The sequence below is a fragment of the Myripristis murdjan genome, chromosome 11 (assembly GCF_902150065.1).
Source record: "Myripristis murdjan chromosome 11, fMyrMur1.1, whole genome shotgun sequence".
NCBI lineage: Eukaryota > Metazoa > Chordata > Actinopteri > Holocentriformes > Holocentridae > Myripristis > Myripristis murdjan.
Genome location: NC_043990.1, coordinates 22,187,884 through 22,201,906, shown reverse-complemented (window position 1 = coordinate 22,201,906; position 14,023 = coordinate 22,187,884). Strand labels below are relative to the sequence as shown.

Here is a 14,023-nt window from a genome sequence, read left to right as displayed (position 1 = left end):
ACAGCAGACCATCGCTTACCTCGGTCTCTCCTAACCCTGACCCTCCGAGCGGGGTCAGGTGAATGTGACTTTAGCTTGGCAACTTTTCTCTCCCGCTCCTCAGAGAGGGAGTGAGCTGTAGGTTCGCCTATCGGCTGATTAGCTTGAAAGGTTAGAAGGGCTAGACTCTTGTCTCGCCATCTGCGCTGCGCTGCACTACTACCACATTAGGGATCTTTAAACAGATGGTTTGAGGGCTGCGTTGGAAAATGTCAGGACAAATCGCCGCCCCCCCGATAATTACTGTTTTTGAGCTCTCCCCCTCTTGATCTGCATATCTGCCTGCATCTCTCTCTCTGCTTATTTTTTGCTCTCTTTTCCTTTCCAACATTTTTTTCTTTTGCAATTTCAAATGTTGTCTCAGCTGTCTCTCTCTGCACACCATCGGGTTAACTGGAAGGTGTTTCAAAGGGACAGGAAAGTTATTGCACTGTCTCTTGCACTCTACCGCACTCTGAGGCTCTCTCTCTCTCTCTCTGCCGGCCTACAGGGGACTGATGTACTAATGTAGCTACAGCAGAAAACTGGACTCCCCCTTGTAGCGGCTGAAACACGAATGCAGAATATCAAGCGAGAGGCATCACCACCGGCATTGTCTGTTTTCTCTTGAGCTTCTCACCCTGCAGCCTTATCACTCTCCTTCGGCTCACGCTCCGTTCCCGCCCTCTGCCTTTCTTTATGTATCTCTGTGTGACTGTACCCCCCCCACCCACCCCCTACCATCGCCACCCTTTCCTTCCACCCTTTCATGCTGCAACCAGATTATTCAGCACAAGACCCAATCATGACTTTCCTATCCATGTGAATGAGAGATGATACATTGGGCTTCACTGTTACATTAAGATTTCATGCCGCCTGGGTAGCAAGGCGGTGGGTGGGCCGAGTGAGAGAGAGAGAGAGAGAGAGAGAGAGAATGAGAGAGACGAAGGAGGGCATGGCGGTAGGCGAAAACAAGGAGACACGTTTGTTGTCTGTAAGACGGGTAATAACTCCACGACGGTGTTCTCGAGAAAAAGCAGCACATTTCGCTTCACTGTATTCACATTGCAGGCATTATTGGCTGCAAAATCTCCGTAGGTCATCTGCAGCTAACATTATTTCCTCAGTAACTGGAGACCGGTGAGTTGGCTGGCATACTGATCGATACCTCACTCTAAGCAGCATAAGCGTGTGTGTGTGTGTGTGTGTGTGTATGAGCGGTGAAGAGACACTGGAGCTCGCACAGATTCCATTTGGGCTGACATAGCATGGGAAAAAAAAAAAAAAAAAAAAAAAAAAAAAGCACGCTCAGATATTCTCTTTTCTTTATGTCAGAAATGGATTCAGATGTTGCGATTCTTTAAAGGCTTTATATCTCTAAGTGTGTGGGGGGTGGGGGGTGCTTGAATCTGCATGACGATCACTTTCCGTCTTTTCCCAGATGAGGGGGGATAACATGCGGCACACATTACTTCGGGAAGCAAGCTCACATCGATGTGCTGTATGTGTTATAAATCATTCTTTGAAATTCCACGTGGGTAAATTCTCACAGGAAAAGAAAGGGAGAAAAAAATTTAAAAAAAATAGGAAAGGAAAAAAAAAAAAAGCAGCACAACCACAAACCAAATAACCAAATAACCAAATCAAACGGTTCCAAAAAAACAAATTGATTCTTCTTGAACAGTTAGACCGTAGAACACAACTCAGCTGATAGTTATTTGTTTCAATCATATTATTTTTTCATCAAAAGTTTCAAACCATAGGGGAGGACGTTTTGTAACTAAACCGTACAGAATACAATAAAAGGGAACACAATGTTGACACAGAGGATGTGAGAGGAGTGGATGGATGGGTTTGTTGAACTGGAAGTGGAAAAGCACACAGGATGGCACATATCAATGAGCAGCTCTTTTCCCTCTCCCCATCCCCAATCCATCCATATGAAGAAATTGGAAAAAAAAAAAAAAAAAAAAAGGAAAGACTGAAAGATGGAGTGTTTTCGTCATCCATTAGAGGGGAAACGGAAAGAAATGAAGGAAGGGTGCCTAGGGGGTCTAACAGTGTGAGAAACTTCAGTGAGATTTTTCCCCTTGCTATAAAAAGAACTGAACGGTGCAGAAATACTCTTTTTCTTTTTTTTTTTTCTCCAAATCATCAAACAGGTGAAAGAGATTTTCATTTTTTCTCTAGAATAAAATCAAGACATTTTTCTCAGAAACAGTTTTTTTCATAGGTTTTTTTTTTTTTTTCTTTTTGTTTGTTTTGTTTTTAAGTTCATTTAAAAATTTTCTTCACTCACAGACGTGGCAAGCCCCTGTTCTTTCATTTCAATAGTCTTTGCGAAAATATAGAGTAGAACAGTCTTCTTTCCTTGTCTGTCCACTGCAGCAGTAAACAAATACAGTATAGGATCCGACAGAGCACATCGCAGAGGATGGGGAGTGGTGTGTGTGTGTGTGTGTGTGTGTTAACATTTGGGTGTGTGGGCATTTGCGCTTATGTACGTGTGTATAGCTTTTCAGGAGTTCAGTGTCTCTGTGTGTATCTCGGTCTGAGCGCATTATGTGTCTGTGTGAGTGTGTGCAGCAGGTCTGGTGTGTCTTCACACTTCAGTCTGGAAGTCTCCCTCGGATGAGTCAGGCGTGTTAGCAGAGGAGGAGTCCCAGGTCTTGTTGTGCAGCTCCATCCGGTCCTTCTGCTCCCCAGGCACGATGGACAGCTCGGGGGTCATGGTCTTGAAACTGTCCCAGGAGCGCTGGTCCTCCGGGGTTGACTTGTCCTGATGGAGAGGGGGCGAGGGGAGAGGAAAAGGGCCAAAGAGAATAGATTAAAAGATAGAATCGCTTTTAAAAACAGCGGGAGGGGGTATGCCCTGCCTGGAAAGCGCAGCTTTGGCCAAGGAGAAAGAAAAAAAAAATAGATTTGGAGATGGATAAGTTGAAAACACATGGTGAATTCGATCTAATGTCTCTATCCTTTGCGGCTTACAATTATCCACATACCCACAGAGAGGGCATAAGGCATGACTAGCCATGAATAACTTAGTGCCACTTCTTCCCCTTTATTTTTTTTTTTTTCAGATCAATAAACCATATGCCATATGAATACTAAAAAAACCCACCATATCATACATAGATTAAAAGCACTCCCTACCTTTCTGTCATCAAACTAACTATTCCTTTCATTTTTTTTTTTTTTTTTTTACATAAATAATACCTTTAAGTCCCACCTCAGCCAATCAGTAAGGGTGAGATTAACTAAAGCTGACATGCAATCTCTAGGCTGAGGGTCTGTGATCGCTGCATGTGGCCTGAAAAAGGACCCTCCATGCATGTAAAATACATGTTGGGGGATTAACTAAAATGGAATTATAGGCAGCATTATGCATCAGATAAGGGCAATTATTCAAATCGGGGGATCATTATCGTGCGGAGATAATGATTTCAGAGATACGGCAGACGTAAGGGATAGCTAAGATGACTCTTGGTGGAACAAAAACTTACCAAGACAAAAAGAAGAGAGTGCACCCTAGGTGGTTCACTAATGCAAGGCAACCATAGTGCCAATTACAGCAGGGCTGTTTGGACTGGATGGATCGGAATATGAATTCACTCTGAACATGAATTCATACAATCTGTGTATCCAAAGGTGAGAGCACTCCGAATTGATCTTAGCAAGTCACTTAGTCTCATATTCAGCCTTAAAACCATATTTTTTATGCAAATGACATAAATCCACTTTTTTCAGGATTTTTTTGGGTGGGGGGTGGGGGGGGCAAATATGTTGAAACAAGGCAGAAAAAAGCATAAAGCAGATCAGTCAACTAGTCTCAAGAAAACGGCGGGATTCAGGGAAAATTCTGGAAACAAGTTGATCTCCAATGGGAACAAGTGGGATTATCCCAACCTGCTGCAGTTTTTTATTTATTTATTTATTTATTTTTACCTTGTTTGAAGAAAAGCACGATTTTAAGATTGAACACGAGACAAGATGACCTGATCCGATTGACATTTCTGCAGGGTGCTTTGCAAAGACCCGGCCATGTCTGTGCAACAGATTGTACTCAGTGACAATCTGGAATATGCTTCCCCCCATGGATGAGTACCTGAACATGTATATCTACGTGCAAATATTTGCATGCATGTAATCCATGGGAATAGAAATGTTGGATTACTGGATGTTCCGCTCCGTCTCCTACCACCTCCTCATCACGTCTTTTTCATCCTGTTCCCTCTCCAGTCCTGCCTTCCCTCCATAGCACCCGTATAAAGTATGCAAGGCAAGTCTCTTTCGGCATATTCACACCCTTACTCCCTGTCTCTCTCTCTGTATTTGACACACACACACACACATATATACACACAAATATGCACATGCACACACACTCATTGATCTGCAGTAGCACCACACTCCATCCTCCCTCGCTGATGTTCCTCGCCAGGCCGCTAGGGGGCAATATCTGCCTGATTATCATTCTGCCTGCGTCGCAGCCTGACAGTTGGTAAAATGAATACAAAAGGCATAATCTTGGAGCCAATTTGCATGCTAAACGCTGGCGAAGGAACATTTTGTAATGCAGGAGTGTGGGTAATGCTGCAGTTAAGCCCAACTTTATCCCTGGGAGACTAGGCTAACGCGATTGTGCTGCTAGTGCATGTCTATCCTTTCCCTTTTCGCCATCTCTGTCTGCCTCCATGCCTCCTTGCCCCCCACACACACACACACACACGCGCGCGCCCTCCCCTTCCACCCCATCTCATCCCTCTCTTTTTGCCTCTGCTCCCTCTCTGCCAGATCCCCTCTACTTACACTCGACGAGTTCTTTTCACCTCCGGCAGACGAAATGCTCCATCGCTTTTCCCTCTGTGGTGATGAAATGAGAGGGAAAAGACAGGAGGGAGGACGAGCGAGAAAGAAAGAGAGAGAAGAGGGGGAATCACAGTCACTGACAACTCTGCCCTGAAACAATAGCATTGTTCCCACACCTTCAGCGGTGAACAGGCAGTTGTTGCTGTGCTTACACATCACCCCCTTTTGTCTCTCTCTCTCTCTCCGTCTCTCAATCCCCCTCATGGATTCACTTATGAGAACATACATACACGCGCACACGCCATCCACAAATGAACAGAAACATACAGAAAAAAAGGATTGAACTGGCAATGTCAGTGTTGGAACACACTCTACTGTGAAGCAACATCTAGACCTGTCAAACTTTAGAGGGAAACCGAGGAGAAATGTTGGGAATCTACATACTACCAGCAGCAACTGTAACTAAGGCAAAGGGGACACAAGATAGGATGGCATGTGGGAGTAAAGCGATCTAATTATTAACAGTATGATGTATAGTGGCAGAGGCTTCAACAGCTAATAAATAATGTTGACACTACTGCATGGAAATAGTATCCTGACTAACACAACACATCAAGTGGTTAAAGTGGCTGTAAACCAGACATGGCTCTGTGCTTTAAACGCATAAACCTTTTCTCCTTTTGTTGTGCCAGTCTGACTCATCTTTTGCTCTGGTTTTCCTTCCGCCACACAGTCTTGTGGCCTCCTGTATTTCTTAATATGTACTTAAAAGTGCACTATGCCAATTTGCCTAAGTGAGGGCCATTTATCCTCAGCTGGAGTAATAGCACTCACCTTGAGAACCATGTAGACTTATATGACATTCTTAGCGCATACTTTGCACAAGTCTAAATGGTCCCACTTAAATCAATCACTTGCGAAGTGCACATGCAATATTGCTTTTCGTTCTCACTGAGCTGATTTCACTGATTCTCAATAATAACTTTAGCCTGTAATGTCCAAATATATGCATTAAGCATTCGCAAAAGCGTATTTTCATTGATTATACAATGTGCTACTCAAAATCCAGAAGTTATGGACATTATTCCCAGAGAAAAGTGGCACAACTAAACGTGCTATGTCATGTTCTGACAGAACATTGTGTCAAACTGTACGTATGACAAAGCCAAACGTCCTTAGAGAAGTTATAGTTTGTAGAAGTTCAGTAGGCAAAATACATATGGGAAAAGGGTGGTAAAGCCATCTACCGACTTGTCTTAAGAGACTTCAACTACGGGATCATGTGGATGATTCACTCTTCAAAGAGAGTGCCCCTCTTTTGCAGCATGGAATGGAGATTATGTCTGGATTTGGATTAGCAAGGTGGCAGGCTGGTTGGTGGGATGATGAGGGAAGACGGGTGTTTGTGGGTCAGTGGGTTAATATTACCTTTGTTGACTTGGATGCCCATGGTTCTGTTGATTGTCTGGCTACATTCAAACTGGGACATGACAGCAAGCATGCAACACAATGCCCAGGCAGCCGACAAAAGACATAACAAAACACAAAATAAACAACAAAAAAAAAACAAATTAATAAAAAGTAAACAAGTGAGGAACAGAAAAGTTCAGACATGACAGACACTGAGTGAGAGGCTCACACGAGACACACTCAATGACATATATACATGAAGAAAATGAAAGTGAAACTGAACATCAAACAGTGTAGACTGAGTGGATATCAGAGCATGACTTTGGTTTTACAGCTGCCACTGGGCCTTGGGTCATTGAACCAGAACTTAGTTTGAAGTTCTCTATTTGTTCTCTGCCCCTCCTTCTATGTCTTACTTTATTTCATTATGCCCTCCACATAATGATGTAGAGTGCTTATTCAGCAGCAGCATATTTTATTAGGGGCACAAAAAAAAAAAAAAAAGACGTAATTGGGCATAGCAGTCTTTAGCACCATTTACCCCTTAGTTGGGAAGGAATTTGTGTCACAAGTAATAAGGCCCTTCAAAGAGCCAAATCTGGAGAATGTAGGGCAAATAAATTCCATTAGTGCAACACATTGCAAACAAACGAGCAATCAGACACACAGGATCGCCTTGCTGCAGCCCGGGCCTGTGCAGTGCAGCACGGCACAAGCCAAGGCCACTACTCTCATCTTGAAAACAGTTCGAGCTAGCGTTTCAGCCCTTTTCACCTCCTTTTAATTGGCCCAAGGACACCAAATGAGCTAAATTAGCATTGTGCCTCTCGGTGCACGAAGCCAGTGTTAGGCTTGTTCCACCCGGGCTAACCATCTCCTCATTAGGAGCCACTGATAGAGCCAGTAAGCTAACGCTACACTGCGCCAGCCCGTGGTTTTAATGGGCAATTTGTGTGGAAGGGAGAAAACAGTTGATGAGTTTATACTCGGCACGGAGAAGGGGGCAAGGAAATAATTAAAAACAAGCTAATGAGAGGAATTAATTATTCAATTAATGCCTCAATCGTGCCGCTGAGGGCTGAGTTTAGTGGGAGAAATGGGGAAACGAGGAAGACAGCATGAGAGAAAATGTCAAGCCGTGAGGACGAATAGAGGAGAGAATGAGATATGAAGAGGAAGAAGAGGGGAGGACTTGCTTTATTGCTGGAATGTGAAATTGAAGCCCCTCATCTTAATGCCACCAAATTGACTGCCAGGACCTTGGGGGTTTGCAAGTGCAGTGAAATTGCCTTCACTGAATCAACAAAAATTGGGCCTCTGTCATTTAAAATGACACATCTTCATTTTACATGACACATGCTCAAAGCATACACATTACCTTAGTCAAATTCCCCTCCAGTAGCCTATCAGCACTGCTGGATTTTCAATAACAACCTCTAATCTTAACTTTGAATACACAAAGACAGCACCTCCAGTCTCACTTTGCCTTTATGGGCAGACTAATGGAAGAATCATCTTTGACTACCATGTTCCCGCATATAGTCTAACACACCAGGATTTCATCATAGAATTCACACATATTGCCTACAGCCATTTAGACTGAAATGCAAATATCTCTCATAATAGAAAACTCACTTCCTGCCCCTGTTCTGATCTAGCATGAATAAAATCACAACAAAGTAGGGTACTTATTTCCTTTGTCTTTCTCTCCATCCCACTGCGTTCCACACTACTCTTCACCATCTATGTGGAGAGTGAAGCCAAGCACGCTTCATTTAATCAAGAACACAGCAGACGACGGGATGGAAATATATCCCATTTGAGTGCTGAAAAATGCATCAGCTAGGCTATTATGGAGTGCGCACGCACACGCGCACACACGCGCCACACGGAGGAGGAATGACACTGCGTCATTGGGCACTGCATGCAACTTTGCGTTATGACATTCTGAACCCTGTTGAGAGGGAAGAGAAACACGGGGTATCGCCATGTCGCTGCAAGCCAAGGCAGAAGACAGAAGCTCAAAATATAAACATTAGCACAGATGCTAGGGCTAATGCATACTGCAGTACACTGTCGCTGCAGCCAGTCTGCCTTTCTGCCTCCCTGGCCAGCCTACTGTAACCTCATTCATATACTACTGCCTCCATTATGGAAAACACAATGAAGATGGACTCCATCCCTCTGCAGCCTTATGAGCTCTGCCACAGCGAGCACTTTAGATAGAAACAGAGAGGAGCTCCAACCAGGAAATTGTTCTCACAGTTGCCAGCAATGTTAAGCCCGCTTTCCACCACCTCCAGCACAGTCGTATTCCTGATTCTGTAGTGAAACTTTAAATTATGAGTGCTGTCAGTGACATGTCTTCCTGATTTTGCTGTCAGACTACTGTGCGACCACAAACGTGACTTGGGTCAGAGTCAAAAATGGTCACTATGCTGTCTAGCACAAATGCCCAGTAACTTCTGTGAGTCTCGAGTCTCCTTCCTATGAAAACTTCTGAAAAGGAAAAAAAACGGCTGACGCACACCTTGTGTCACATCTCTCTCCTCGGTTTCTGAGTCATCACTTAACGGCTATCGGCTAACAACTTGCAGCTATCGATGCAGCAGATAGAGTAAAGGGATTAGCACCATTTGGTAGCATATAGGGCAAGACATAGTCACCAGAAGTGTAAACTGGTGTTATATACAGAGAAAAGGAAAGACAGCATGGAGGATGAAAAAATAGCGCGGGGGCAGAGTGAAACAGATCAGGGGACTGAGGCATGTGGATTCTATCTGTGATGGCACATGTAATGCCCAAGACCACTTTAAGCCCACTGTGTTTAGACAGAAAATTGGGTAAGATGTGAAAGTCGAAAAATGTGTGTGCATACGTGTGTGTGCGTCTGCGGGACATTTTCTGATATCCACTCATCACCTCGATGGCAAACACAGAGATCCTACCTTTCCAGAGGAGTAAAAAGGATCAGTTCTCTCCTGACCCCATAAGCTTATGTGATAGCTCTGAGAGCCTCTCATCAGCACCCATACAAAAGCATATCATGTCTGGCCCTTTTTAGTGCCAAGGGGTTTCACCGAGCTGGTTTATGTATAAATTATCATGGTTTATGAGGTGATTATAAACCTGTTTGGATGGATCATTGTTTTTATGAATCGACTTATCACTTTGTTACCGTGTTAAGGTCATTAAGTTTAATTCAGGCACTGAAATGGACACAACAACTGTACGGATTGCCACAGTCGGAGTGGAAGCTGGTGCTACAGTAATCACGACACAAACCCAAAAACAAAACAAAACCAACATGAAACTCCCATGTTTGGCATGGAAGAGACACCCAGTCCTGTCTCAACCCCCCTCACAAATCCTCAGAACAGAACAAGTTGGACATTTAGTGGCATGTCCTCCTTAAACGGTTCCTCAGTGACTTTATTTAGACATGGCGTTGTCCGGAATGGATTTGCATGGGAGTTGACCGAGGAGTGAGCGACAGCATTCATTCAAAGGCGAACTGGTCCTTTAATGAATGCAGAAGCACAAGGGGTACAAGCTGTGATGACGTGAACTGCCTGTTACACCACCACACCACTAGGGGGGGCATCTAGTCTTTAAGCTCTTCAAATCCAGCCACCTTACTATGAGCTGACAGGTCATTAGCCACGGCTGAATGACCAGCTACATGGAATACATAAAGTTTGACACTGTTTGTGTTTATGTTTATTACACTGTTATGGTGGGTAATATGAGACTTTATGGTGTTCTTTAATTTAAAAAAAAAAAAGTATACAGCCCACTTCAGAATATGTTTAGAGAGATGTTTAAACATTTTTTTTTTTTTTTTTTTTGTATATTTTGAATAATTTCTCCAGGCATATTCTGAATTGCAGCTCCATATTGATTATGTTTTTATAACCACATATACAGACAGTGTCGAACCATGAGGTGACCATGTAGTGTGTCAACCTGTATGTTTAAGGGGCTCTACTGCACTTTTGATTTATGTGGGGTTTAGCATTGCTTACGTTGGCTTTCTTTGTAAACAAGGGACATTCTGCGCGCTAGCGATGGCGCGGTGCTTTGTCTCGGTGGCGGGGGAGGGGGTACCTGTTGGAAGGGCGGGAACACCAGCCTCGAAGGTTAGACAAGGTTAAACGATGTTAAAAATCTAAATTAGACTACTGTTTAGGCACTTTGAGGGGAGAGAGAGTGCTGCAAAACGGGTTACAGAGAATTTGAGGTAGCTGTTTGAGGCATATGAGTCATCGTGAAGGCTTCAACTGGCCAAGAGCCTTCATCATAAATGGGTAAGATGCTAAATAGTGCCTGAAGTGAAGTGACTAAGTCAATTGGCCGTACAAAGTTAAGGATGATTATCAACCTCAACAGTACTTAGAGTGTCCATCCGTGAGAAGGAGTCCCCATGAAAAGCAGTTACATTTGCTCTTAAATCACAGTATTCATGTGGTATATGTGTGTAAGGTGAAAATCACTGACAGTCACTGTTTGTCCTATGGTAGAGAAAGGAGGTTTTACAGTCATTAAGGGGTGTTCAGACCATTACTCCGGCAGTAATTTTAATCTCCCGGAGGTCAGTTCATCTGCCTCATATATAGGCACAGCAACCCATTGCTCTCAAACATATAACAGATAAACACAGGCAAACACCAACAACCAAACAAGAGCCAGACATTAAGCCACCCACACGTGCACTCACACACAAGCACACATGCAGACTTGCAAGCTCATGCACACACGCACACACCCGCACGCCCATACACACACACACACACACACACACTCTGGCTCTTCTCATCTCCATAATTGCTGTATAGTCAGCATCTCCATGTCTGGGGGTGACTCTCAAAGTGAGATGTTGACAGCAGCAGAGCTGAATCTAAGCTGGGCCCTGTCAAAGGCCTGACACTAATAGCATTATCAGTGTAATTATTCACTTTTAAGTGCATAGTCTACCTATTTTAAACATAATGGATTCAGATGAGTAAGCCGTATCGGTGCTGGCCTTTCATTTCATAACATATGTTACGTCATTTACCCAGAGGAGATATGTGTGCTCAATTAGATTCAATATGACAAGTCTAATATCTGTGCCTTTTACGTATGAGCGTAATCCCAAAGCACACCTGGGCTCCCTCGGAGGCACATTAGCATTCTGCGGCAGCACTGTACAGACCCACGGCCACTAATATATGGCTCATGCCTTTCAAGTGGCCTGCCATTTTTCTCATCTTCCATAAAATATTTGCCTGGCAGTAACTAATGGGGAGTCGGCCAACGCTCCTGAAAATCTTGATCAAGACATTGAGCAAATGAGGATGGAAGGAAAAGGCCGTCAGTCTGGCATTGGGAAATGGCAGTTTGTGTGAGTGTGTGTGTGAAGGGTGCATGGCGCGGGAATATGAGAGATGTCAGGCTGGCTTCTGTTCCTCCGTTGGTGGTGTAAATTAGATGTGAACCAGCATGCCTCCCATGCCAGGGGAAAGTACACCTATCAAGGCTGACTAACTCATCATGGCTCCATGCACTCGGGCTCCACAGATGAGGTGAGCATGTGTGCACAAGAGCGTGCGCGTGTGTTTAAATCTTAATGAAATTGGCCCTCTGAAGGTCAGTGCAGAGCAAAGGGGGACTCTTTCGTATGCTAGTAATGGTGCATTAATTATTCAAAGACGCTTCCATGTCTCATAGTCACAGGTGCCCGCCCAACACACACACACACACACACACACACACACACACACACACACACACGCACACACACACACACACACATTCACAAACACGGACAAAGAATAAGTCAATAAACCAGAATTACACAGGCTCAGACAAAGCATTTGTACAGGGACACACATGTTGATTAAGTCAGCACTGCATTACGGTGAGGTAATTTGGTGAGTTTGGGAAATAAGGGCAAAGGGCTTAAATTGCAGGGTTTAGATTTCATTAACTGGCCATGATTGATTAGCCATCAAGTGACAGCTCATGTGACCAATTGTTTTTGACAGGTAGCTAATAGGGCACCCACCAGCTAAGGGAATGAAATTAATTCAGGCCAATTACAGCACATATAAAAGAGATTTGAGAAAACCTGAATGGAATGTGCCTCTAAAGTTATATTTATGAGGTAGTTATTGTTCGATTCTCCACAGACATGATAATAAGCACAACAGTGAATTGATCAAACGGCAATGAAAATACATATTCACATTATATTCAAGTCCCTTTGTTACGGCAAACAATGTTTGCACATTTCCTATGCAGTCATTTAATGGGGAAAAATACCATGATGAATACAAAAGCTTTCCAAATACCTCATGTTTGCAAATGATTAGAGGGTTTGCTCAGAATTTCGATGAACAAAAATGGCTGCATTCAAATACAGTTTTACTACAGTGTTGGGAATATTTAGCCAGTGATGACCACAGGCTGTGAAATTCAGGATGCTACTCAAATGCTACGCAGCACTGAGTGATTCCTTTGCCGTGATGGTGCTGTAGCTGATAGGAGTGACCTTTGTGTGGGGTAAAGGTGTAAGAGCTTGGAGGTTAGGGGCGTGAAACGTGTCTGAGGTGGGTGGGTTGCTTATTGGGTGCAGGGGGGTTCCCATCCCGCGGTTGGGCGAGGATCTTACCTTGAATGTGGACATGGCTGGGTCCCTGCTATACCTGTCTATGGTGTGGAACTTGGAGGAGTGGTTGAGCTCATGGTACAGCTCAGAATGTCTTTTGCGAGTGTGCATCACTTTCTGGAAGGGAAAAAAGGAAGGGACAGCAAAACATGAACTGAATAGAAAAAAAAAAGTAAAAGGAAGGGGGGCGCCAACAGGGGCAGGCAGGGACATAGGAACGGGAAAAAGGCCGGGGGACTGCAGTGTTGCCAGCCATGAAAAGGGGTTAGAGAGAGAGGGCGACAGATCGATCGATAGCTGGCTTGTGCTCATACATCATCTACTTCCTCAGTCTTTGAGAATTTGAGAACTAGGAGTGCTGTAGAGGAGTCATTTTATTGAAAATTTGGTGAAAATTACTGACAGGAATGTCATTGTTAGAGGCTGACGGCTGCAAGTCGGTGGTCTTATTAAGTCAGGACATTAAACGTCCGACAAATTGACTGGAATTGAACTGTTGCTTAAGTGAAAGGAAACTTACCAAAAAAAGGTTTCCCCTGTTCTGAATATGTCTGTGTAGAAGGCAGCTAAATCCTGATCTTTGCAGTAAAAATCTCTGACAGCAACCCGCATTTGTCACTGCCACTGCTGCTGTCTCTCCGTGCTAATGGGCAGTGCTGGAGCTGCAGCGGTAGCTAATCGTCAAAGCAGCTTGCGAGGTTGAAAGCGACACAGGGGCCAGATGCCAGCCCTCGTACCCGCGTGCTCACTAGCCAGGACTGGTGCTTAGCACTGGCTCCAATTACTTCAGAGTGGGTGCTCTCATCTCTTTGGTCAGCTAAGAAGGTTCTCCTTGTTTCTTGCATTCGGCCTCTCACAGCCGGTGGTTTTGTTTGTTTGTTTTTTTCTTTCTTTCTTCTTTCCTTCTCTTTGTCATATCTGAGTCATACTTTCTTAGCTTTTCCTGGAGGTGATATTTTGTAGTATCCAGTTATGTAGCAAGCAAAATGGTGGAATAAAAATGGCCTCTGGTTGGAGATTTTCAGGGAAAAAGACCATATTCTCATGGGACTTCCATGAGTTGGATACTGTTTCATATAGTTAAGATGGATTCTACAAATTTACATGGTTAATATTTGAAATGCAGGGTTTAGGTGG

At 43.9% G+C, this 14,023-nt stretch overlaps 1 protein-coding gene across 14 annotated transcripts in view; it reads right to left on the bottom strand.

Moving 5' to 3' along the window:
• Positions 1–2,096: 2,096 nt before the first annotated feature.
• Positions 2,097–14,023, bottom strand: part of adgrb2 (adhesion G protein-coupled receptor B2) — a 583,915-nt gene continuing 571,988 nt past the window's right edge. For 11 of the 14 annotated variants that reach the window (XM_030063545.1, XM_030063542.1, XM_030063551.1 and 8 more), the window contains 3 exons: positions 12,890–13,003; positions 4,828–4,881; positions 2,097–2,797 (listed from right to left, as the gene is read on the bottom strand). In XM_030063545.1, coding sequence (XP_029919405.1) covers positions 2,621–2,797; positions 4,828–4,881; positions 12,890–13,003 — 345 coding nt within the window. In that variant the 3' untranslated portion in view covers positions 2,097–2,620. Of the gene's footprint in view, positions 2,798–4,827; positions 4,882–6,255; positions 6,308–12,889; positions 13,004–14,023 lie in introns of all 14 variants that reach the window. The other 3 variants (XM_030063553.1, XM_030063554.1, XM_030063555.1) reach the window with 2 other exon arrangements.